The following is a 25,482-nucleotide window of genomic DNA, read 5'->3' as shown; positions in this document are numbered from 1 at the left end:
GGTGAAAAGCGTAAAACGTAAACTTTTAGCTGGAAAAGGGAGAAATTTTAGCTCGGTTTTTCGAGTTGGACATGATTTCTGTCAGAGCAAGACGGAGGCACCGGGGAGAGAGGGTGGGCGTAACAGTAGTCAGAAAAATGTCACTCATGACCAACCAGCGAGAATTTCTCTGTCCACCTGCTTCTTCGCCTTTACCTCCTCTCCCCTTCTCTCGTTCCATTGATTGGTTGCGCCCAGAGGTTTTGTCTTGCACACATTCCAGTGCCCCATCCGTGTCCTCCCGTCAAAAACGGTACGAAGCGGAACGCATGGGGAAAGCTTTTCGCTACCGCTTTCCGCTTTCCGCTGCACGCTTACCGCTTTCCGTTGCACGCTTGCCGCTTTCCGTTTTTGGTTTGGAGACCCCTTTAAACGGACGGTATAAGGGTTCTCGTCCAAGTAAACCGCTTCACGAAGGCGATGGAATTTCCTGAATATTGGAAACAAACTGCACCCTTTGCACCTGCAGGATTGTGTGGTGAGCCCGTTCGAGGCCTGGCCGCCGTGCCACGCTATCTGCCAAAACCACACAGTGAGCCGACGGAGGACGGTGTTAGTGGGCCCCTTGAACGGGGGAAACGACTGCCCGGCGCTGTCCGAGACCATGAGCTGCCCTCCGCGGCAAGGCTGCCGGAGCTGGCACAAACGCAAGTCTAGGAGGAAAGCGCCGGGGGACAAAGTGTTTGTGCTCAGTGTCGGGCCATGGAGTGAGTGCCAAAGTGACGAGGCGCCGCAGGAGAGTGACTCCGAGACGCCCACTGCCTTCAGACAGCCGGTCGTCGGGGTCAGGCGGCGCAAAGTGACCTGTCTGGACCATACGGGTGTCGCAGTGGATGTGCTGTAAGTTCCGTTCTGGCGGTAAAAAAAGGGCGATGTCGCGACAACGGGTAGAAGACGAAGGGAGCGTGGGAGACGGGCAACCTAGATTTAAATAAACCGCCCTGGACACGACATGTTAATCAGTTGGATGTCTTTAATACTGCGATAGATTACTGTTTATTAGGGAGCGCGCCAGTATTGCATACAATTTTGTACGAAAGGCTTGCACCTCTTTCGTAAAAAAATCTATGCAATAGTTTCTTCAGACATCGTATGAGGTACGAAAACCAACTTGCCCCTTAAAAATTGTGTTCTTTTTTTTTCTGACGGGTTGAGGCAATGTTATTAGCTTAACTAAGATAAGAAACTGCCCATAGACGCCACTTCTACAAACAATACCCCCTTTCTCCGCATGGTTCGTAGCACGTCGTTCGACGGCTGCTATGGTAATTACAGTTACAAAGTTTAAAGGTACAGCGTCTAGATGGCGCTCCACTGTAGCGTCTTCGAAGAATACCGTTATGAGACTCCGCCCCTAGGAGGCGCTTTAGAAGAGAGCAGAAGTACCCCTAGAAGGAGAAGAGAGGAGAGGTACCCACCTCCTGCCCCATCGCGGGAGTTTGACAGCTGCTTTTGAGTAATAACGTTGAGCCGAGATAAATGATTCCCAATCTGGGATGCTCTCCGTTAGCTGGATAAGCTCCCATAAACCTTCCAGCACTGATATCCGCATTTATGAGCGAACACACATCGAGATAATGCGGGAATATTGCAATTTGAAGGCTACATCTGTTTGGCCTTGATCTGCTTTGTTCCTACCATTGCTCCCACATATTTGTTGCAGTCAATGAATGTACAAAATGTGCACAGCAAATTGAATTTCTAAAGATGTGCCACAAAATAAATACCGCGTTCCTCGATCTGTAGAATCAAGGCAACAACTAAACAAAACCTGACAATAACAACGCTTTTATTGTCTTTGTTTATACCCTTTTTTAGCTGCATGTAAGCATATTAAAACCAACTCAAAATAAAAACAAAGTACGTGTTACTTTGAAAGGTAGGCTCCTTGAAGCAAGTTTTATTGTCCTAACAGGGTCCCAAATAAATCTGTTGCACTTTTGCAACAAAAAGAGTAAAAAAAAAAAAACAAAAAAAAAAAAAAACAGAAAATGGGTAAATCGGTTTTGCGTTCACCTACACATTCGAAGGCTCCTGCATGTATTCTTCACACAATGTGCTCAAAGAGCATTAACGTCTTCAATCAGTAATTCAACGGAAAAAAAAAATAAAAAAAGCTCTGTGTCTTGCTTTTATAGCCATGGCGACCTTAAAGGCATTCATCCTCTTTCCACTGAGATCACATGGTCATTGAAGAGTGATACTGATGACCGCTCTTATTGCTTGTACTAGTTAAAGCCAGGCCAATAAAATAGTACGATACATTTTTAATGACCTTGCTAGTCTATGGTACATTCACTGACAGCTGAGATTCCGTACGGAGCTTTGAAATGAGTGCAATTAAAGAGTATATCTCATAAACAAGTACTCTGATTATGTTAGATTTGCTAAATGGCTGGAAGGAGACGGGTGCCTTTAATGTTTTATTAAAAATCCTGTACACACAGGCTCCGCGATCCCCTTCGAACCCTGATGAGTGGTCTTTCCTCCATCAGTGCAGCCAATCACTGCGACTCCCCAAATGTCTTTTATAGACCTTTTCATCCTCAGTCGCATGGGCGCTGCCATCTTATGATCTCGTCACGCGGCCGCCATTAGGTTGCTTACACTCGCCGCTCTGCTCTCCCCTCCACGCCTTGGCGGATGCGTTGTATTAGTGTTTTTCGTCGCATTTCGCCGTGCTTTCTCGCCTTACTCTGTAAAGTATAGTTTGATACTTATATCTACTGCCTAATAGCATACATCATGATGTGCACACCTTCTACCCTTTGTTTTGAGTACGATTTCATTATATTTAACTTCGGCGTACCGAATGAGTGAAGATGAGGCACAACAATCAGCGTATGCACTGATCCACACTGATTATGTAAATGACTAAGACATCAGGAGGGTTCAAATGTCAATTACTTATGATAGCTCAGGTTAGTTTACTAACAGTGGTGGAACATTTTCATTTAGAAGCCCGTATATTTATGATTTAGGATTGGAAGGAATCAAGTATAGTCAGCGTGAGGAGACTTTGGGTTTCTGAAAACATACTTTTTTTTATTCATAAGAGATAAAAAACAGTTTCTGTTGATTATTTGAGGGACCTCGTGGAGATAGGCAAGGAACGTTTCACTTGCATTGTATTTGATGCTAAATATAATGGTACGTCAACATCAGACGATTTTTTTTGTTCACATTATCATCCGTATATGTGTATGACGTTCTCAATAGTGTTTGCGATATAAGCTTTCGATTGGTCGATTTAGTTATGAATTTTAGGAAACTGTATACCATGCTCGGTGCCATTTCGACAGTCGTTCAAATTATTTATTGATTGTCCTTAGATAACAACTTCAATTCACTTCATTTATTTTAACACTAGCTTAGGACTTCCCAGGTAAGAAACTCCCACAGAAAGCTTAAGAATACCGAGTTTTAGAATAGCGGACGCACAATATTTTGGTTACGCAAAAAATTAGCGTCGTCTTTATGCGATAATTCAAAACGCAGTTTGAGCTCGGCGCATGCGCAGTAGTTGACGACGCTTTCTTTTTTTTTTTGCGCACGCAAAAACAAAATTGCATATATGCTGTCTTCGTTTTCGTTAGTGCCTGGAGTCCGCAATCTTGGACGCCGAAAGAAAGCCGTCTGCCTACAAAACTCCCGAGTCTAGCTTTGTTGATGGAGAATCGAGGTTTATTTTTGTTGCTGGTACTCTAAATTCACGAAGCGCATCTATTGAAACCAATAAAGATCTGTTTATACAGATCCACGATGTGGCGCCTAGTGTTCGACTTTAGTCAAACTTTCCGATGTACTTCTCCTGCGCCCTTCACTTTTACTTGGACAATTTTACAGATGTCAGACTTAATGTGATGGGCCTGTCATTTATATCATATCTTGTGTACGCCGTACGAAAATGTCCATATAAATATAGTTTATTTCCTAGGGTCAATATGGTGAAATGCTGCTATGGGTTCTTTTACAAGGCTGATAATTAAAGAAACTTCCTACTCGCCCTGGGTCGCACTCTTAAAATATTTCTCGAGTACTCTTTTTTTTCTTTTTAATGAAACAGGCCGAGAAAATGTAACCTCTTTTTTATAACTTCTCTTTGCATCATTCTACAAGACGTTTTAGCCTGCAAAATTCACTTTAAATTGGTTCTCTACGAAAACAAAACAGTCAGCAGTAAACTTGCGAGTTCATCTGTTCTTACCGATTCAGCACATTGCTAATCTAGCTGTCAACCTGCTTCTTCAAAATTAACCTATTAGTCTTGTCATTGGTTTATTTTTCTAGAAACTAACATCAGTACGGCCGTGGACGATGGTAATCCTGCCTGCACATCAGTTCAGTCGTTTCGCCGCTGGCTATAAACAAAATCATCAAAAATGTCCGTAAAAAAAAAATCGCAATTTAGGCTTGAAATTACTTCTATGTAATACGGGGGGAACATTTGTGTCACAAAATTAAGCACAAACTAAAAACAAAAACAAAAGACAGCAGCACAGCCACGTACACGTTGAACCGAAACCAACCACATTGAAGCAACCTAACGGCAGCGACTACGTCAGCACCCTCTATCTGCCGGTCAGACAACTACTGAGATAAAAAGGGTCTATATTCCAAGTGGCAAGAAAGTGTCCCGCCGTACGCCAAAGCCATAACGATTCTTTCAGCGTGATACTAATTACCCGTGTGCTTAATTAGACTAATTGATGATTGGTGTACGAATTCATTGTCAGAAAAAATCAAAGACGCTTACAAATCTCTGTCATGCGAAATTAGAGCGCAGCTCTTGAGAAGGAGAAGGGGAGTTACGGTGGTAAGGGTATGCCCCTCCTCGTTCCCCTCCTCTCCCCTAACTCCTTCTTTCTTCCCGCTAAATTTAGCGGCGAAATTTAATTTAGCCTGAAAATTCTCCCGCTAAATTTAGCGGGACCCCGCTAAATTTAGCGAGTTAAGTATCCCCGCTAAATTTAGCGGGGAAAATAATTTAGCGTGAAAATTTACCCGCTAAATTTAGCGGGAAAATTTCCCTGCTAAATTTAGCGGGGAAATTGACGTCACGTGACCTCAACATCAGTTCCGTTGCCCTGCTAAATTTAGCGGGGAAACATAACCCACTAAATTTCGCGGGGCTGTTACGTCGACGGCAACGCCGACGCCGCGAAACCCGGAAGCGGGCGCCAAAGAGCTGCGCTCTAAAAAATGTGCCAGCTGAAGCTTCTGAGACATTAATTCTGGGCTTCGACACCGACACGCCTCATTCCACGCCCCTCTGCGCAGAAAGTGTAGACGGGACGAAAACATGCGTGCCCTGCCCACGGACGAAGAGGGCTGTGTGGTGCCGGTGAACTGCCAGGTGTCGCCGTGGTCCCAGTGGCACGTGGAACGCGAGGGCTGCCTCCTCGACTCAGGAGACCTGTCTCCGTCGGGTCCCAGGCGACAGCGGCGCTTCCGCACCATTCAGCAGCTGCCTTTGGGCGGTGCAAGTCCCTGCCCGCCGCTCGTCGAAACCGCCTTACAATCGCAGCACCTCCCTCTCTGCTCCAGGTGACCTCACAGCCCGGTCGGGGGACAATGAAAGCAGAAGCGGACGGCCGCTTGATCGCCATTAAAAAGGCTGACCTTAATCCTCAATGTACTGCACGTCCCGAATAGCGGCCATAGGTAGCCCTATGGTTTGAACACCGGTGTCTTCGCTGCGTTTCCATAGGAGTTAGGCCATTTTTGTTTTTTACTCTTTCCTGGTGTAAGTTTGTTCTTTGCGAATTTTACAGATAAAATGCACCACCTATGGCCAACGCTGTACAAAAGCGGAACGCGATAGGCTAAGAAACCGATTTTTTGCGGTTGATTTAAATAGCCTGGTCGCTATTTGGGACAGGGGGTAGAATGCAGAGGGGGCGAAGTGAGGCAGAAGGAAAAGTGCTGGGCTTCTATTCATTTCAACCTAAAAGGACAGATTTTTCTCAAACCCCTCGTCCTGAACTTCAGTGCCTTTCTCCCACACTTTAAAACAATCGGGAAAATATATAGCGAACCAAAACATACTGGATTCAGTTGCATATATTAAAAAAAAAATATATTCTGTGCTCGCTTTTATGTTGTCCAAATGTATTTAGAGATCTAACCTCAGAAAGCGCGCGAAAACGTACTTTGAAAAAAGGAGAGCGTTATCACAGTATGTTAATTCTGATAAAATTGCGTCTGCGACACCAACTATGCACGTTCCCACACAAACGGAACACGAGTCTTTTAAGACAAAATAATGTGACGGCAGAACTGGACCTAGAAAACAGAACTGTCCCGGCCAAAGCGTTTGGACATCTGGCAACCTTACCACTAATTGAACAAACGACGATAACTGCTTTAAATATTGACTTCGCGTCTACTTTCTCGCAGAGGGTGGCAAAAAACTGCGATCTACGAAGCATATCCAGCGAATTTCAAAGCCCAAGGGCTTGAAAAAAAAATGCGCGAGGACAATCTGCACGGACCTTCCGTTGCTACGCGTTCCTAAGTGAAACTGCTCATGGACTGCCGTTACTAGCCCCTCGAATCTCGAATGCTCTGCGGTAAAGTGGCATGCCGGCGGCGTGATATAGACATTGACAACGGATAAAAATGTCAGCGTTGGGCTCTCAGTGGTGGTGCCCGTTTCATTATCATTAGATTCCACTCCTCAGTACCGATTGGTTCGAGCACTTTACTATGCTGTTGCTGCTGATGAGGAGGGTGTTTCGTTGCCACCACCCAATCGTGGGCCATAATAAAATGGTAGTGGCATCCGCAGAGTTCCTACGCTATTTTTAAACCATGTTTCCGAGTGGTTGTTTTTGTCAGTTCTGGGTAGATTTATCACTATTAGCTCATGTGGTCCAGACTTACTCAGCAATTTCTACACTAATAACTCTAGGAGCTCAGTTTCCCTCATATTTTTCGATGAAACATGAATATTGCCTAAATATGTAATTTTTTTTATTTGATGCTGGTATTTGTTTCTGTTTACTTTACTTGGCAAGGTGTGGGGTGGATGACACAAATTATGAATACATAATAAATTGGACATGTACGTTGATATTCCAATTGGTTTCGTTTTGTAGCTTTGACTGGATTGCATCAGAGTGGAGCGCCTGCGTTCCTGAAGGAAGTAATTTATGCAATGGAGGAGTTCGACAACGTAACGTTACCTGCATCAGGACCAATGGTAAGACCTATTAAAGAATTGGAGTAACTGAGAACTAATTTCTCAATGACTGTAATCGCAAAAAAAAAAAAAAGAAGAAAACTGGCCGGGATAAACGAATATACGTCTTTAAGTCGACTTTTCGACAGAACACGCAGACATGCAATCGCGACGTACACTACGAGGCTCCGTAGAACCTCACAACACGATTATATCTACAAAATGCTAAGTTAGCAAAGACAACGAGCAAGTGAAAAGTCATGCTGGCGGTCCTCGCGCCCATGTTATTTTTGGTCTAATCATATTCTGAGTTTAGTCATTCCCTGGCATCCTTCTATTGTTCGCCGTCAATTGGCGGTCTCTGTGTTTTACCGGACATCAAACCCGGAAATGCAGATAGAAGCCACTCAATCTGCAGAAAGCCGTCCTTGCTGAACACCGGAGTAAGCAGATTTTAGACACCAGTGATACCACCAATTATATGCAATAAACTGAGCAAATTGATTGTATATAATCTACAGGCACGAGGCGCTTTTAGAATTGTGAAATCAATATTTGATTACCCAAAATTTTGACTAGCACTAAAGGCAGTTGGTGGCGTCAATGTCGACGTGACAGGGAGGGTGAAAATGTAGCTCAAGAATGACAACAGGAAGCTCCGTGGACTTCTTATAAACAAGCTCCACGGTCTAGAGAGTAGTATAGGCCGCAGAAAGATAACACTCGCGATTATAATTGAACTTTTCATAAGACTAATCAAACGATAAACAAGCACAGTTGTACTCTGGCGCAGGCATGTGGAACATTCATACAACGAAGATAATTCAACGTTCACATTTCTTTTTAAATTAAAAATAAATTATTGGGAGGACCCTTTGTATCAAGAAAATAAATATATGTAACCGTGCCTCGCCAAAGGAAAACTTAAATATCGAGGTCCATCGAGGCTCCGAGTGGTGTTCATGCTGCGTAAGTCTCGATCGCTTTTTTTCTACCTTATCGCAGACAGTCGGCCCGTCGCGGGTCACCTGTGTGAGATGCAGCCTCGCCCTCCGCTCCTCGAGGAGTGCACAGTGCCTTGCCCCGTGGACTGCCTGGTGTCCGAGTGGTCGCCCTGGGGCCAGTGTTTGCCCCTTATCCGTGGCGCGCCTTTCCCCGCACCCGAAGAAGGTACCGCCTTGCAAGCACAAGTTTTTTTTCCTCTAGAAAACTGTTTGCACAAAGCGATCAGAACTAGTTTTACGTATCATCGAGTGCATACTGCTCCGCGCTGAAATTCGGCCTCTAATCCCTGCTCTTTCAAGAAAGAACAGGGGTTAAAGGCTCTCTGGTCTCTCTGGTCGTCACAACAAAACCTCCTTCCTTGTCCAATATTAGAAGATTTAAATTTTTTTCTCGAAAGTGATTGACTTTACGAGTGAAATGTGTCTTCCTGTCGCTTTGAGGGCCAGCTTTTAGTAATATTTCCATACAGTCAGAAGTGAAAGTGAAAAGTGAAAAAGGCAATCGGTGGCATGTTTCAATGATCATGTAGCCTCTGTGGCATAAACTGTGGATGCATGTATGCCCCCGTGACGCAATTACAACTAAAGCATAATAACAAGCACTTTTTTTAATGCCAAATTAAAAAAAAAAATGATTGCTGTTGGAAGTGCATCGCGATGCAGTGTCTGATCAGGAAGGCGCTTATAACAGTGTGCAACGGATATGATGTTTGCATTGATCGGAGACAGCCGCCCCCAGTACCATGTCTTCTCGAATCTTTATTTTTTATTTTTTGTGTATATGCTTATTGATGTAAACTGAGCACCAATTATTGTTAATCTTGCGCTCAGGTTGACTAGCTAACAAGGCGTTTAGTAGATTGCTTTTGCGTTCCGTTAATCAAAATAATGTATTCACAAAGACATCCGCGGAGCATTGGGTATCGTTATTGAAATACGGACGTGAACTACTAATACTCGGTAATAGTGGAAATAGTGGCATATAAAGGGAGTCTACCCGTCACCAGATATACTTTTTATAACTTAAGTCCTATCGCAGCCACCCTTATGTGTCCAGGGGCCAATCAAGCATCCATGACAACGCATCGTCATGGCGGTCGTCATTTTTATGTGCGTGCTTAGCTACTTGCTTATCCAACCAAGCGCTGAGTGCGCCTTACAGCGCACTCAGGGCGCCTTGCAGCGCTCTGACATAAGGTGAAACGAAGTAACGATACTTCTAGGGCCTGTTCACGTACCTACCACATTAAGTATTCAAAATTATCTGATAAAGGAAGCACCGCAGTTTAGTTTCTCTCGCTAACACAAGGGTTAACAAGTTAGCGCAGCCTGTAATCAGCGTTGTCCCGGCAACTTGTGTGAGGTCTTGTATAGCGTTGATGTTTGTTTGCTGCACATTTCCACTAAAATTGCGCGACCATGTAAGCATAAGGCACCTCAAACTTCTTGACTGAGTAACGTACGGCTGAACTGCTTGAAGCGAGACCAGGGCCGGCTTGCGAGAAATAAAGTCAAAGCTGAGACTGTGTAAAAAAATAAATCAGCGGCAAGGCAAGACATGTGGAGTGGCACGTGAAGTCGAGTCTCAAGCGCTTGAGCCCCCCAGCCTTGGCAGGCTTCCTCTCACACAGTCTGAGCTAAGACGTTGCTTTTAACAAGCGAGCCCTGTTATCGGCGTTATGAACGCCTCGCGACTTCCGTCAGTGCAGAGCTTGTTGCTCTGGCGTTGCGTGTCCTCCACCGTGCAGGGTACCGGGTTCGAAGCCGCACAGTGGAAGTGCATCCTTCCTCCGGCGGCCAGGAGTGTCCGCACCTGAAGGAGACGGAGAGCTGCGACCGCGCCGTGCTGTCTCACTGGGAGCCCGAGCCCTGGAACGTCTGCCAGCCGCTCTCGGGAGCCAGCTGCGGCGTCGGAGTGCAGTCGAGGAGCGCCCGTTGCCTCTTCTTCGACGGGGTAAGATATTCGATAGATTGAACTTGGGATTATAACAGTCACTGACAGCTTAGGAAAGGAAGGACGTGGCGAGTTCTGAGTATGTTTTTATCGCTCCGCGGCCAACACGATTGGGAAATATGCTATTAAAGGCGCAGAAGAACGAGTTTCGACGCAAGAAGCGTGAACATATTGAGCCGCTCTCTGTGTTTTTGAAGCCGTTAGTGGTACTTCGCCTTTCCAAGGCGTATCATCAAGGCGAAAAATGCTGAGTCACTGGTCAATAGACACATGCGGAGAGTCTGATATTCTGTAGTAGTGAGCCACTGCTCATGTTTAGAACGCGTTGCACAGCCCGATAGACAGGAATGGCAGCACGCAGAAGACAGCTGTTGAAATGGTCCATATATGACCAAGCCCTGAATCCCGTGAAAGGTCGTGAAGCTGAGCGCGTGAAAAATACCACTCCCGATTTTGCCGCTGCCGATTTCTTTGCCAGATATGTTAAATCATTGTTGTGACAATCCAATTTTGAGCGGAGAGCTTCTCGGAGCAAGCTTAAAATTGCGGCTCAATGCGACAAAAGTCTTCGGCGTGATTTTTCATAGTGCGAGATATTATTATTAAAATGCGGTAAGAAGTTGCGTTCCGCAATGTTGTACAATGATATTTAAATCAACCAGAGAATTTCTGTTTGCAAGTTGTTCCAGAAGGTGGCCTAATGGTCGGTTTTCATTTTGCAAGGTGTGTAGTGTTTATAATAATTCTGATGAAGTTTTTTTGTCTTTCTTATGTATATGCGTGTGTGAGCTTCTTTTTTTTTTTTTCTTCTTTTTCTTGTGCTGCTGCGTCTGTCACCGTATGGGGCTTCGTGCTCGTCAAGCCTCCTTTGGAGGCTTTTTCCCTTCTGCCCCTCCAATTCATTTGGAAAATAAAGTTATTATTATTATTATTATTATTATAAGGTAGCACACCCTCCCCCCCCCCCCCCCCCCCCCCCACGCTTAGTTTACAGGTTTACATAGCTCGCATATGTCGTCGTTCAGGGCCATGCCAGCATTGTATGCGCCCCCAGCGTTCGGTTCGCCGCGTTAGTTTCCCACCACATAAGTTGAAGGTCGAAGACACCAGTAAGTAGAAATAACCGGCAGTACCAGAAATAGCGGCACTTGCAAGCTCTGTATACTCCGCTTCCTTTAAACACCAAAAACTAAATCTGGTCGTAAAATACCTCTTGGGGGTCTTTGGCCTATTTATATTTTTCACCCTAAAAGTTCTCTCAAACACCCCCTACACGGGTTCTTTGTAAAAACGTATTGAGCGGTCTTTTATGCTCCTTTTTTGATGCTAAAACCGTTTGTGAAAAAACCCTTGAAAAGTTGTTTGCAGCTTTTGTTCATAAAACATTTCTTAAATGAAAACCACTCACGAGCTATTTTGTACACTTTTTAATAAAAAAAAGTTCTTCATAAATAACCTTTGAGAAGCTCTTATCAGCTATTTTTGGCTCGATAAATCAGTTCGCCGAAAAAAAAAAAAACATTCATTTCTAAGATATTTTTGTGAAGTGATCTTCGTGAAAAACCTTTGAATAGTTCTTTTAAGCTATTTTTCTAATAAGACAGTTCTTTGTTAGTTAGATTTGAAGAGACATTCGAAACAAAACAACAGTTTCCTATACTTCATGACTCAATGAACTATCTACTCCTTCAGAACGTAAATATTTACATTTACGTTGCTCACTCCTGTGCCAGCGAAGTGTTTCGTGTAGTCACTCACTCTTTTTCTGCCTGTCGTGCATGCTGTGCATACAGCGAAACGTTTTACACAGTAGAACAACCTCGCGCTTCTGCGAAGTAATTTAGGTGAAAAGGTTTTTAGTAATATGTAATATTATTTGAGCATTTTATTTTTATACTAATTTTCGATTTATAGTTCTACATTTCAATAGTGAATACAAACGCAGGGTATACCGTGAAAAATTAGATAAGATCAGTGCTGCTCCACAGCGAAAAAAATGGAAGTTATAAAGAACCTTCTCGAACGAGTGAATTCTTCACCAGCCAGTTGCCTTTCCAGTGCGCCAGGGGGCGATAGCGTTTGAAGCGAAACCGTTCTTTACAAGCTGATTCTTGGGGCGTCGAAGAACCTTTCGAGAGAAGATTTTTTTCAGAGACCAATCGCAGCCAACGCTACGTATCAACGGGCCGGTTAAGCAATGCCCAAAAGTGCATCGTGACGGCGGACATCGCTTTAGTGCGTGTGTTATCACAAGAGTTTTCGGGAACCGTGTTTGCGCGTCCGATGCGGTACGATAGGCCCTCGGGTACAAACTGGGCATATGCGAGTCTTCTGTGGCGCAGAGCGTACCGGAGGGTCCATCGTGCAGTATGGTCCCTCGTGCAGCCGACGCTACGGTCGGGCTGCCGACGCTACGACGATGGACCATACTGCACGATGGACCATCGTGCAGCCGACGCTACGGTCGGGCTGCCGACCGTAGCGTCGGCTGCGGTAGGAGTAAGAGTGAAACGCGGTCTATTAAAATAGCGACGAAAAACGTTAGCGTGCATGCGTATTGGCTGATGGATTCCAGAAGCACCATCTACCGACATTGAAAAAGGTAAATTTGAAAATACAGATCATAAATAAAAGAGGCGGTTCTTGATTTTCGCATTAGCCACAAGCTTTTAGGCCCTGACTTCCTGAAGACTGCAAGTTACAGAACAAAAATCACGGCTGAAGCAGAACAAAATACAAAACGCCATCTTACTCACCCAATTTGTGTGTCGTTGCTAGTCTTGGCTGTATCTGCATCTAAAAGCAAGCGCACAATATCGAGAGTTTTTACTGAATCCATCTAATTCCAGATAACATTGCTTTGAGCCTATTGAAATAGGAAACAGCATAAGAGGCATTTATCTGCCAATAACAAAAATGCAGTATTGAACTAAACTTGTTCGGCAAAAAGAAGAAAAAAAAACTTTGCTTCCAAAATTTTATGGACAATCATGTGTGTGTCACGCGCTGGGGTAGACAATAAAAATAATTCCTCCGGTAGACACTTAAAGTAACAAAAATGCTCAAAAGTAGTTACCTAACATATCGTCCATCTGCATTCCTTGCGTCAACGTGTAGCCACATGAACGCATCCACAAATACTTCTCGCAGCATCATAGGAATACGACACAACGTAGGACTAATGGTGAACATCCCGTTAAATGCAGACAAAAGTGGACGACGCTCACTGCATCATCTATGAATCGCCGCTGTTGAAAGAGCGGGAATGTTTTGTGCCGTGTCCCGACGACTGCGTACTCTCGGAGTGGTCTCCCTGGTCTCCATGCACGCTGCTCTGCGCGGAGAAGATGGCGTACGGAGTTCAGTCACGAAATCGCAGCATCATAGGCTACCCCGCGAAAGGTCAGTATTGCTATCTTCAGATTTCACTCTAGCGTTCTGCGATTACTCTCTCTGTATCAACGTCTTAGAAATCCAGTACGTTTGCCGTACTTACGCGGAAGTATTCTTCTAGCATTAGAAAACAACCTTGTCTTGATTACTTCCATGCAGAAAGCGCATAATTATTCATAGCAATCAATGAAAAAAAATTTCTTTACTGAGAGCTTGGTGGCTCTGAGGCGTGATTTTGGTTTGAACATTTAAGATCACATTTGACAGAATTAATGGTTTATCATAGATAGAGGTATTAGTAAAAGAAACTGCGAGCTAGGAATTTGCAGTGAGTTTGCAATATATTCAGCGGCCGTTGGAGTGCTTTTGGTGGTCAGGTGTTTTGCACCTTAGTCTTAATTGACTGATTAAGTTACTGAATAAAGCTATCTATCAAGGGTCACTAAAAAGCTTACTAATCTTGAACATCACAAGAATAAGCAAAATTGACTTTTTCTTTCTTTATTTAAAGGAAAATCTATTCGTAAACTTTAGAGCTGACACGAGGGTTGCCCGTAATTCATTACATGTACGTTCAACTTCACAAAATAAATATACAAAGTTTATCAGTAATTTAGACAAATTAAGATGCTTTATCGTTGATTTGAAGTTAAGTATTATCATTACGAGCTCAGATCAATATTCAAATCAGATTTTAAATTCTATACTATGTACGAATGCAGTAAAAGCTAGAAGGAAAATGTTTTAAAACTTCTCCGAACCCTAAAGTGTCAGTCAACATTTCGCTTAGATACTTAGGTTATACGAGTATATTTACAACGTTTGTGTTATCTCACAATGATTTACGTTAATGCCATGGAATCTTTTATATCTAAAAAAGCATTACTTTACTCTAGTTTGCTATCTAATCAACTTGAAACTTATAAAGTTTCAATGGGTTCAATCCCGCCATCGCGGGGCTCTTCATAAGTTCTACAGTGACAACGCCATGCGTTGAGATCGGCGTACATTTCTTTTTCAATAGGAGGAAAATCCTGCCCCCAGAAATCCGAGCTGAAGGAAGTGGATGACTGTAACTTAGTGAGTTGTTTCGGCTTTCGGTGGAACACCGGACCCTGGAAGCGTTGCGTTCTGCAAAATACGAGCAGCACATGTGGCAAAGGAAAGCAGAGCAGAACCGTCAGCTGCTTCTACAAAGGAAACGTGTCGGATAAAAAGTAAGTAGATAATAAAATGTGGGTTAGGAGAGGAACTTTCCCACGCGGCACCATAGTTTACAATATTTTTATCACAATTTTTTAGCATACGCTTACATAATCAGAATTATACATTCCAACTCTGAGATACTTCAAATATTTTCCAACATGCACACAGCGGTGTGTGCACCGCGAATGGCTATCGCCTTTTCGCCGTGCCACGGCTCTCCTGAGCAAATAAAGGTTGTTATTATTATTATAGACCAACACGCTGTTTACAAACAAGTCCGCGTTTTCCCACCGAGGATGCGCTGAAACCAGATACGCTTAAAGAAAAAACATCCGAGCACGCGTGTGCCCATGGCAGCACCACTGTAGCACCAGGTTCTGACACCGGACTGCTACGGCCCGGGTCGGAACTGCGTGTTGGTGCGTATACTAAGGCTATGTCCGTAAACCAGATTAAACGAAGTGCTTCCATTGAAAAGCGCAAGTTAAAATTTAAATAAGATGCTGTGTGGGAACATCACAAAATGTGCCACCTGAAATAATGTAGAAATCTTACCTGTCTTTTAATAAGTGGTTTGGAAGTAATTTTACTAGCCGAAGTTATATATTGCGATACGTGCGAATATATGGTCACTAGAACGTGCTTGCGATATCTCCATGAGTATTGTTTGATTTGGCGCTCTAATTCATTATTATGAACTCAGATCAGTTGACATATTAGCTTTTAAATTGTCAACAATGTACGAATGCAATAGAAACTAGGAGGAAATTGTTTTAAACTCTCCCGAAGCCTTAAAGCACCACAAAGTAAGTACTACCAGCTTGGATATTTGTGTGGTAATATTTCATTTTCCTTCTATAAGGGTTTTTAGATTTCTTTGGTATTTGACTTCCGTAGAGATATTCTGGATTATACAATATTTTGAGTAGGGAGTGTGGTGTAAACCAAATTTGGCTTTTTGCACTATTGCTCAAAAGGGCGTTAGCTGATAGATTATTGTTAATAAGATAAACTAAATTAGTTAGGTCTGGGCGTTAGTGTAATCTCAGCTATATTCACCGGATGTATATTTTACTGTTGTCGTTGGTTTATCACGATAGGTGCGCCCCTCTGAAGAAACCCCCGGCTTCCCAGCCGTGCCATGTGCCTTGTCCAGTGGACTGCAAACTTACAAATTTTTCAGATTGGACGTTATGCCGAGACTGCGGTGATGGTATGAACCCTCTACTTTCAATGTTGTTTTTTATATATCAGAAGTTACGTGGTAGTGTTCTTTCTGTTATATATGCTTATTCCAACCTAATACATGCAGATTTAATTTCATGCAGATTTAAAACGAAATATGTGTATACTTCTTTACTTTGTCAGACATTATCTTATACACTGCATTTGAAAAAAAAAAAACGATTCTAGAACCACAATCCTTGTCTACAAACATGCCGCTTTCTTGATAACATCATTTTAAAAGAAATTAGGACGTCATGCTTTCTATAACACCCGTTGCGGAGTATTACATTTTTTAATACACAGTGGGAATTATAAGAAAACAAATATGCTGACTTCAAAAGTCGAATATCACTAAAAATACTGCAAAACTTGTTGTGGCGTTTCCTAGCAGGTGTTAGATATCACGTAGAAGTTTGAAAGAAAAGTATAAAACGTTAGCCGCTGAAATGCTTTCCCTTCAGAAGTAGTCGTTTAGTTTAATTTAATACAGCTATATTAGGCTTTATCAGCCACTATGTGAAGATCAAATCATAGAAGCTCTGCGGCGTTTGTCTCCTCGTAGAAATCTCACTATACTTTCTGCGGGAACATTGAGGTTTCAAGTTTAACTCTACGCATCTAGAAGATTTTGCGGTCACTGAAACACTGTTTTATAATAATTCGTTCTGTAATGTGTTTTTGCTTCTTCTAGTTGGCCTTTAGCATCGAGGAAAGGACAATTTGCAATTAACGCCGAAGAAGTAACTAAATAGTTTGTTTACGCCTCAGTGAAAATCCTTGTTTCCGTGAACGGTTGTGAAAGGCCTCAGTGTTACGAACTGCGGACTGTTTCTTACACTCAAGCATGCTACCTTGTTTTCCTATGGCTGACGTTTTGACATATTTGAGCATATATAATCACTCATTGGTGTTGATAGATTTGCTGTTACTATTTATAGCTTCTAAGAAACTGAAGCTTAATGCCACATCCTCTCATCTAGTTTTTCGATATCGTACCTATCTTCCATGCAGATATCCATTCTGTGGCATTCCAGATTTAAAAAAAAAAATACTCTTAGTCAAAATAGCTACTGATCTTAGCTTTTACGTTCACGAATGCTGCCCTTTACATGGCAATATCATTGCTCATCTATGCGCAGGTAACGAATATATTATGTAAAAGCTTTGATGGTTTGACGAACCATTGGTTTCAGAAGCGCTAGTTTTCACGCTGCCTCATAAATGTCATGATACACCTCAAAATGTTTCCCGTATCGAGACACATCACATCACGTCGTTCATAGTTCACTTGAGCAATATTGCCGGGAACTTCACACTAAACCATTAGCAATGTGGTGATTTGTGCCTGTTCTCCGCACTCCCAACATCAAAATTTGAAACATCGAAGATTAGTATTGAAGAAAGAGCTCGCAGTCGTACTTCACCTGAAAATGATATAAAAAAAAATCATTCTAAGCAAGACGCTCATCTTTCTCGCGTTCCTTTGCGTTGCCTTTGTTCAGGAGATCCGGTGCTTATTCGAGAACGGTTCGTGGTTCAAAGCGCTTCCTCGGGCGGCAAGCCCTGTCCCTGGCAAAGCCTCCGCCAAGTGAGGATGTGCAGGCCGGAGAGCGAGCCCTGGTGCCTGGCACTTCGGCGCTCCCCCGAGGACACCTACAGCTGGAACACTTCTGCCTGGTCACAGTGCATCCTTCTCCCGGAACAACACTGTGGTGTTGGTTACCAAGTCAGAAGTAGGTTTGAGTCAAGGCTCCGCCAGACGGTAGCTACCCTTAAAATGCTGCTATAAGGAAAAAGTCTGTGTTTTGACACTGACCATAGTAAAATGCCATGCTCAGCGTCACCACAGCCCGCTTACAGTTTTTTTTTTCTCTCTCTAAACATATTTTGGCCTCAACATTTGCCAAGCTTCCTCTATAGATCTGCAGCGATTGGCCTTCCCTGGCGCATTCGTGGAAATTAGGCACACCAGAGTGTGGCAGCGATAGATAGGGGTGACTGGTCACAATGTTGATGCCCTGCAAAGTATATGGCACATAATGATTTTCTATGGTTTACTCTTTATCTTAGACTGAACGCTGAAGAGAAACCAAACTTTTCCTAAGTTCGGCAGTCCTAAAACCTAATTTGGGCCTGATAATGATTTCCTCCAATGAGTTAGTCAGGACCATGAGACGCGGCCTTGACTATAATTAGCCAGAAAAAATGCCAGCCTGCATCTTCTATGGTGTGCCACGTAAGTGCCCAGGTTTCGTACATGAGCATAAAATGAAAGGTGACAACCGAAGTATCAGGATCGATGCCTACTTCTAGCAGAATTGTCGAGACTGGGCTGCTTGGCGCTACGTCATTCGGGCATTTCGTCGGGATATGAGGCCCCCAATAAACGCGTGACGACTAAATAACCCTGCAATGAAGCCTAACTCTGGGAAGTGTTTGACAATTCAGGACCATGTTACCCAAACACTGGTCAAAACTTTTTCAAGTTTGGGGCGTTCTTCCGGCTGTCACGGCACCAAGTGTCTAGACGGATACTAAATTCTGGATCTAAAACTGCGCTATTCGGGGTGGTGGTCAGCTTTGTATGCTATATGCTATTTCGCTACTCACTACTATTGTGTTCGCGGTAGGCGCTCATAACTAACTGAGTGTGATCAGATTTTAGAATCGCTTTTGGATTTGAGATAGCGTATGTCAACTCGGGCGGATTAATTAGGGAATTAAAACTTGGTGATATATTTTGTTCAATATTAGAGCGCGGTAAACAGATAACACAGTCGATATATCCTACGACATCCTCCCAGAGATAGAAGCGACCACTTGCGGCGCAGTTTAAACATTTTTAACTTAATGGTTTAGTGGCAACACATGAGTAGATCTTCCCAGAAGTTTTGAAATGTTACTTTATACGTGAAGGTCGAAAGGGGGAGAGGGGGTTGTTACTGTCTTGCACACGTTACTAAAGTTCTCATTTTTACGCCCACTTAAAAACTAGCGACGTAAATGGGCTTCGTAGATAAAAGCAGCGGAGACAAAACGTGCAAAGAGTACGGGACGTACGATTGAAATAGTGAACAACTTAAGAAATTCCCAGAACCTTGCAAATCCTTCGTGTTTGTTAACGTCCGTTTCTCTGCTTGCCGTACAAAACAATGCGCGCAGAAGGAAATGTTTTGTGGGCGAGCTCTTTTTAGATTTACAAGACGTAATGCTTTCGAGCTTACAAAGTTTACATTTCGAAGACAAAATTTCTTTATGTGTTCGTATCGTTGCAGAGCTAAGAAAGAAGCTTTTAGTCTGTCTGCCTCCGACTTGTATTTCGACCTGGCTATTTATCCGTTGGGGTGACGTCATTAAGGAGAAGTGTTGAAAGGCAATCTTTTAGTCATCTACTTTTATTAGTAGTTGTCATTACGCTAGTGTTAATTCAGTATTTGTATTACCTCGCATGCATTCATGCACCTATTTTTGGTCATAGCGCGGTGACCTAATCCTACTACAAAATGACAAGAAATCTTTGTAGGCCAGACTTTAGAAATAACACGTGACGATATGAAGACTCATGCGTACAATATTAGAAAATCAAAGGAAAACCACTATATTAGACAACTTGTTGCTCGATTGTCGTGTTTGAACGTAGAGACACAATAACATTTTTAACCCTTATAAAAATGGCGCATGTGACCCAATTCCCTAACCGAGCTTCAGAGTACTTAGAGAAACTTTGGTCAAAAAAGTATTGACTCTGAGCGGTCGTAGAGTTTAATCCAGATATCTCCAGAAGGGGTGGCCGTCGTAAAAATAGAATACATCAGCTGCTATAGAAATTGGGGGGTTTTACGTGCCAAACCAACGACAGGCATCTGGACTGCTATACAATACTGGTACCCCTTAGAATGTCTCAGAATGATAATTCAAGGTAGTTGTCAATAATCAAAAGCTTCTGTTTTTTGTTTGAAACTAAAATTGTGTACTACTGTATGGCACACAGATGTCTCTAAATTAGATGCACCCTCTAAATGATCTCTTCATTTAAACTGAACAGAATGAGCTGAAAAAATATCGAGCAACAAGCTCAAAGCTTATGTCCTATATCTGACTGGTATATTTATGTATATTAAAAAAATGCTTCTTGGAAGCCTCAGAGATTCTTAGCCACACTAGAACTATGTTTGTTAGCCCAGCCGTTGCGCCAGCTCTGTAGCTTTCACTAGTGTCTTTTGCGAGTTACCCCTACCATATTCGAGTTCCTTCGTATAATGTTTTTGATCTGACTAAGACCGCTGATTAACGTTTATTTAAAACACGTGCACAGCAGGGGAGGATAAGTTTCACAAAGCACGCCAAGCTCCAAAACAATTTTACGCAGCAACGAGATTTGGTGCGCTTCGAAACACATTCAAAGTGTGGAGATTTGTCGGGATGTTAAAATTTTGCGATCCGTCTACTCTGTCTGGTGGTTTTGAACAATTGATTTTACACTTACTGACGTATTGAGATGCCGCCTCGGTGGCTCCGAACGTTTGAGGCGTTCCAAACTCAGCCAAGATACCCGTGAAATGGCGGAGCGCTGTTATGGAAAAGACGTGGTGTAACCGATATTTTCCTTTCACGTCAAAATAACTTCAATTAGTATCGCTCACCTCTCACTAATTTGCTCGATAGTACCAAACAAACTTCAAAAATTTAATTGTTATTACTTTGTGCAATTTATGTTTATAATTTCTTACGAGCCCCTCTATCCCCCTCCCCCCCTTTTTTTACTGTTACGTCCACAAGGCAATGACTGCATGAAACAAATGAATAAGAAGAAGAAATATTCGCTTGTCCAAATAACATTAGCCTTTCCTGTTTTTTTGCATATTTTAAGTCTTGATATGAAGGAAAATAAATTAAGCCCCGAATGCAACGATGTGTTAGCCCCTGACTTGTAGTTTGTTTTCCCCATCGGGCTTTCTTGTACTTACGTAACTTAGAGTATATATGTTTTCAGTTTAAGAAACGCGGGGGTGGCGAGTTCCGAGGATCCCCTTATCGCCAATGAGATCGCCGCACTAACCGAAGATAATTCCGATGATCAAATCAATAGCAAGAAGCGCGGACATTTTGATTCACGTCCTGAGGTTTATCAGCTCTCAGTTACTATACGGGGCGCAAGCTCGTCTGCTTCTTTTGCAGGAGTTGCGGTGACGTCAAAACGCCGAGCTCTGATTGGCTCGATCGGAAGGATAGGGGGTAGAGCTTAATGCTAGTTGCCTCGCTTTCTACCCTCTATCCTTCCAATCTGAGCCAATCAGAGGTGGGCACTTTGATGTCACCGCCACCCCTGCTCAACGAGGAGACGAACTTGCGTTCCGCGTAGCGTGTGCTTTCTTTTCTTTAAATTTTTGCTTAAACTGCTCATAAATGTTTCATCCGAAAGGCAGACAATTTTTTTTAAAACTACCGAAGTCTCTTAACTTTCTCATTTGAGCGTTCTCGTTTGCTAGTTGTCACTTGTTTTCTTACTTGCTCTCTCACGCTTTCAGACATCACTTGCACCGACTCCAACCGAATGCCGGTGGAGGCGGGCCTCTGCGTGAACATGTCTGGGTTCGCTTCGGGCTCGCCGTTCTTCCCGGTATTCACGGTGCCCGTGGTTCATCGAAGGTGCTTCGTGAGCTGCAGCACCCTCTGCGCAGAGTCCGAGTGGTCCGAATGGTCGCCGTGTCCGGACGACTGCCGGAACATTGTCAGTTACCGGCGGCGAGACCTGATCGGTACGTACTCTAATGACTCAGGATTCACGAACATCAGGCGTTTTCAGGACGCCATGTTGCTGGTCGCTGTTCATTGCGCATGCTCACCAATATAATTCGTTTCACCTAAAAATCGAGCGCAGGTTACGTTATGAGCCGATGAGACGAATTAAAGAGCGCCTAATTTGCAACGTCATGACATTCCTCATTTTGTTGCTCGTTAGATATAATTGGCTGAGCCAAACAAGCGCAGTGAATGCATCGTGACCTGGCTGTTTTAGTTCGCGTATTGGTGTTCTCATTCTCCTAGCCTTTGCCTGCACTCTTAGTTAAGATGGAACATAGTATAACTCATACTTATCGCCAGTTCAGAAGTGCCCTCACTGGGTGGAATGCAAAATTAACGTGGATAATTGTTCGTTCCTCCTAAACGCACATTTAGTGTTGGCAGAAGATACCTAGCAGCTTATTTTGAGCATGCTCCGCGAACAAGATTCAACAGTATGGCGTCCAGTGACCATCTCGTACATATTTAACTCCTAAAACACTCGCGTGTATGCTTTCAAAGCGAAAGCGTTAAGGAGCTCGTGCCTCAGAAATTCGGGGAATTCGGCAAATACCCGCAAAAATTAATAAATTGCTTTTCGCGCACGGCCAAACTTGGGGCTTTATGCGCGTTTCTATTCAGATAGAAAAATAATTAAAGCGGTGTCATGGGAACACATCTAAATGCAGCGTAACAATGAAAGTTTAGCCTCAAGTTGGCATCTCATTAAACTACTTCTTAGAACCGAGGCCCTGTTGCGGGCCATGCACTTAATCTGTAAGAAAGTATAATCCAGAAACGCAGATAAACAAAAGGTGTCAATATAAAAAGTTTAAAAAAGAAATACGGCAAAAAATATAATGCTTAATGTTCAGTACCTGAACCCGGACCTCCTGATTATACAGGTTCGGTGTGTCATTAGCTATATTACTACGGCCACAGCTGACCACTAATTAACAGGTTGGGTTTTGGAGCCCGGAGCCGGAGCATATTTCTGTAGGCGATCTTTTGATTCAGGTTTATACGTACGATTTATTTATGCGCTTATATAAATTTTAATGTCACAAGGAATTTTGTTTTCGAGATTAGAGGGTCACGGTATATATATACTTTTTGAGCTAACGTCCGAACGCCTGGCCCCAGTTTTTTTTCACTCTAGGTAAACAAAAAGCACGAAGGGCAGAGTCTGATAGGCTGTTTAGTGATGGTCGCACACCAAATTGGTGTTCAATGTTGGTGAGAATCCAAGTTAAGCCGAAAACATATACTTGGATGCACGTACAGTAGTAGGAAGATGGACATATGCGAATTTACTACATCAAACCGCAAGTTTAATTTTATGCTACACTGTCGGTGGCCAATAAGGTCGAGTTTTATTCATTTTTTGGTGAAAATATATGCTGCAGAAATCACAAGCTTAATTGTGAATGGACACAACATACCCCGTCAGCGGCAATGAAACGTCCAGCATACGCGACAGGCAAGCATTGGAAATATTTAAAAGTGTCCTGCAATGTCTCTAAAGAAGCTACTGTTTTTTTTTAGACGAAACATTAAATATTTTGAAAAGTTAAGTTGTCAAGCAAACGAAACAAAGTCATATATATAATTCTTATACGTGAACATATAAAGACGTGGGAACAAGATAACACCCGCATGGCCGTTCACCAGTCACCCATTCATGTTTGCGTTTTAAGCGAGTTTTGCGAATATTTTATATTTTCTTTGTTGATGAAACCCTCTCAATTAGCCTACTGACCCGCATGCAGCACTTTTCTAACAATTCGGTGCAGCGTATATTGACGTTTTCACTTAGTGTTTTTAGCATTCATTTATTTCTGAATAAAGTATAATCTCAACGTTTGTGAACCACAGCATCAGGTGCTCATTGGGTCAGCAATTAAACAAATGATTGAATGAAAGAATGGATCAATGAATAAATGAAATGTTGAATGGATGAATGAATGAATGACAAAATTTAAAGACTGAGGAGTGAGTGATCGGTGAATATTTTAAAAGGATAAAATAAAATGTCTGTTTTAATTACAGCGTATTTATTTACACTTTTGGTCATAACCTATCATCGTATTATATCTTTAAAAGGGACGTTGCTTTGACAAAGCTGCTTCTGTTTATTCCGTTCCCGCAAAACCGATGAAATAATCGTGATGGTGAGACTTCGTGCTAGCATTGAGCAGTTAACTTTTAAAGCATAAATTACCACAGAAAAAAAAAGTGGCGCCTTGACGTTAATGAACAGTTAATATGTTCATAAGTCTCATGCTATACATTCCTTCAGGTTCACATTCCTCAAGGTGCGACATATTCCTTCGTGAAGATCAACGCGAAGAACGATCATGCCCAGTCAAGCAGCGACTGGAAGTCAAGAACGCTCAGTGGAGCGAGTGTATATTCCTGGATACCAACGCAACCTTTTGTGGAAAAGGCTTGAAGTATAAAATGGCGTCGGTTACTTCAGCTGCCTGTAGCGTGACAGGTAAGTGAAACGTTAAAAAGGCTTTATTGTTTTTTTTAATTATATTTATTGCATCAACCATATTATTTAAGCCTGTAACATTCGAACGAAACTCAGTTCCAATAATCAATCGAAACATGTTATATCAAACGCTCTAGGAGAAAGGAAGTGATTTTATCTTCCGTTTCGTTGCGCATAAATAAATTAGCGAATAACAAGATCGAGAACACGATTTTCCATACGAATGCTATTTTCAAAGACGGTATCTTTGCGCGAAGACGTTATCTCGGTCCTCTAAACAGCTGAAATCATGCTCTCGATCGCGGTGATTGGCAATTTGCGTGCTCAGCGGAAAAGCGAACCCTTAGGTTTTCTTCATAAAGAGTGCGGCTATTACTCGAGTAAATACGGTATTACAATTACCGAAGATTATCTCATACAATATTCCAAAACGGAAGGTAGAGATCCGCACAAGTTACTTCTTCAGAAAATACAGGACACAATGCTAAAAAAGGGGACGCGTCACTTGATATTGGGAGGGGGGGGGGGGGGGGGGGAAGGGGGGATACGTAATGCTGTAGCGCTTTACGATTTGAACGACTATTTGCACACTACCACTATTTTTGACTGCACTTGCACACATCTACAATTTTTTTTTTTTATGTGTGAATTTCGTTTAGGTTAGTCGCATGCGGCAAAATAAAACTGCCGACAACCCTATTTCCGCTTCCAATATATCGTTCCGGTTTTATTCGAAGGCATCCAAAGTGCCTCGTGCGAACAACCGTGCCCCAAGGATTGCGTCATGAACGACTGGTCCCCGTGGTCTCCGTGTGACGCGGTCTGCGGGATGGGCCAACGAACCAGGAGTCGAAGCGTCCGCCAGTGGCCTCAGAACGGCGGCCGGCCTTGTCCTGTCAGTGATCACCGGCTAGAGGTGAGAGAGCAACATTGCAATCCGTGCTCTTTAGACAAATGGTCTTATACCCACTCTAAATAGTCCGTGTAAAGACCAAGTGGAAAGTGTACGGAATCAGTCATTTTAATAAACTTTTACAATGCACCCAATTACAGTTCTTTAAGGAAACAATATTTGCGATACGAAAAGGGTAAAGATTTGACGGTCATGCACATCTCTCACAGCGCTGCCTAAATGTAGATAGAAATACTTAATCTGAGATTTTTATTCCTAGATTGCCACTGATTTTGAGCTCCC

General features: G+C 42.9%; 1 protein-coding gene across 1 annotated transcript in view; it reads left to right on the top strand.

The window, feature by feature from the left end:
* The window catches only part of LOC8038693 (thrombospondin type-1 domain-containing protein 7A), a 287,547-nt gene that overhangs the window by 94,359 nt on the left and 167,706 nt on the right, over nucleotides 1-25,482 (top strand). The window contains exons 5-16 of the mRNA XM_042294639.1: nucleotides 509-879; nucleotides 5,320-5,586; nucleotides 7,140-7,243; nucleotides 8,228-8,392; nucleotides 9,975-10,180; nucleotides 13,387-13,582; nucleotides 14,598-14,790; nucleotides 15,880-15,992; nucleotides 17,509-17,739; nucleotides 21,535-21,765; nucleotides 24,090-24,287; nucleotides 25,025-25,203. Coding sequence (XP_042150573.1) covers nucleotides 509-879; nucleotides 5,320-5,586; nucleotides 7,140-7,243; nucleotides 8,228-8,392; nucleotides 9,975-10,180; nucleotides 13,387-13,582; nucleotides 14,598-14,790; nucleotides 15,880-15,992; nucleotides 17,509-17,739; nucleotides 21,535-21,765; nucleotides 24,090-24,287; nucleotides 25,025-25,203 — 2,454 coding nt within the window. The remainder of the gene's footprint in view (nucleotides 1-508; nucleotides 880-5,319; nucleotides 5,587-7,139; nucleotides 7,244-8,227; nucleotides 8,393-9,974; nucleotides 10,181-13,386; nucleotides 13,583-14,597; nucleotides 14,791-15,879; nucleotides 15,993-17,508; nucleotides 17,740-21,534; nucleotides 21,766-24,089; nucleotides 24,288-25,024; nucleotides 25,204-25,482) is intronic.

The sequence above is a fragment of the Ixodes scapularis genome, unplaced genomic scaffold (genome assembly GCF_016920785.2).
Source record: "Ixodes scapularis isolate PalLabHiFi unplaced genomic scaffold, ASM1692078v2 PGA_scaffold0__279_contigs__length_252992795, whole genome shotgun sequence".
Classification (NCBI taxonomy): domain Eukaryota; kingdom Metazoa; phylum Arthropoda; class Arachnida; order Ixodida; family Ixodidae; genus Ixodes; species Ixodes scapularis.
This window is presented reverse-complemented; position numbering and strand designations above follow the sequence as displayed.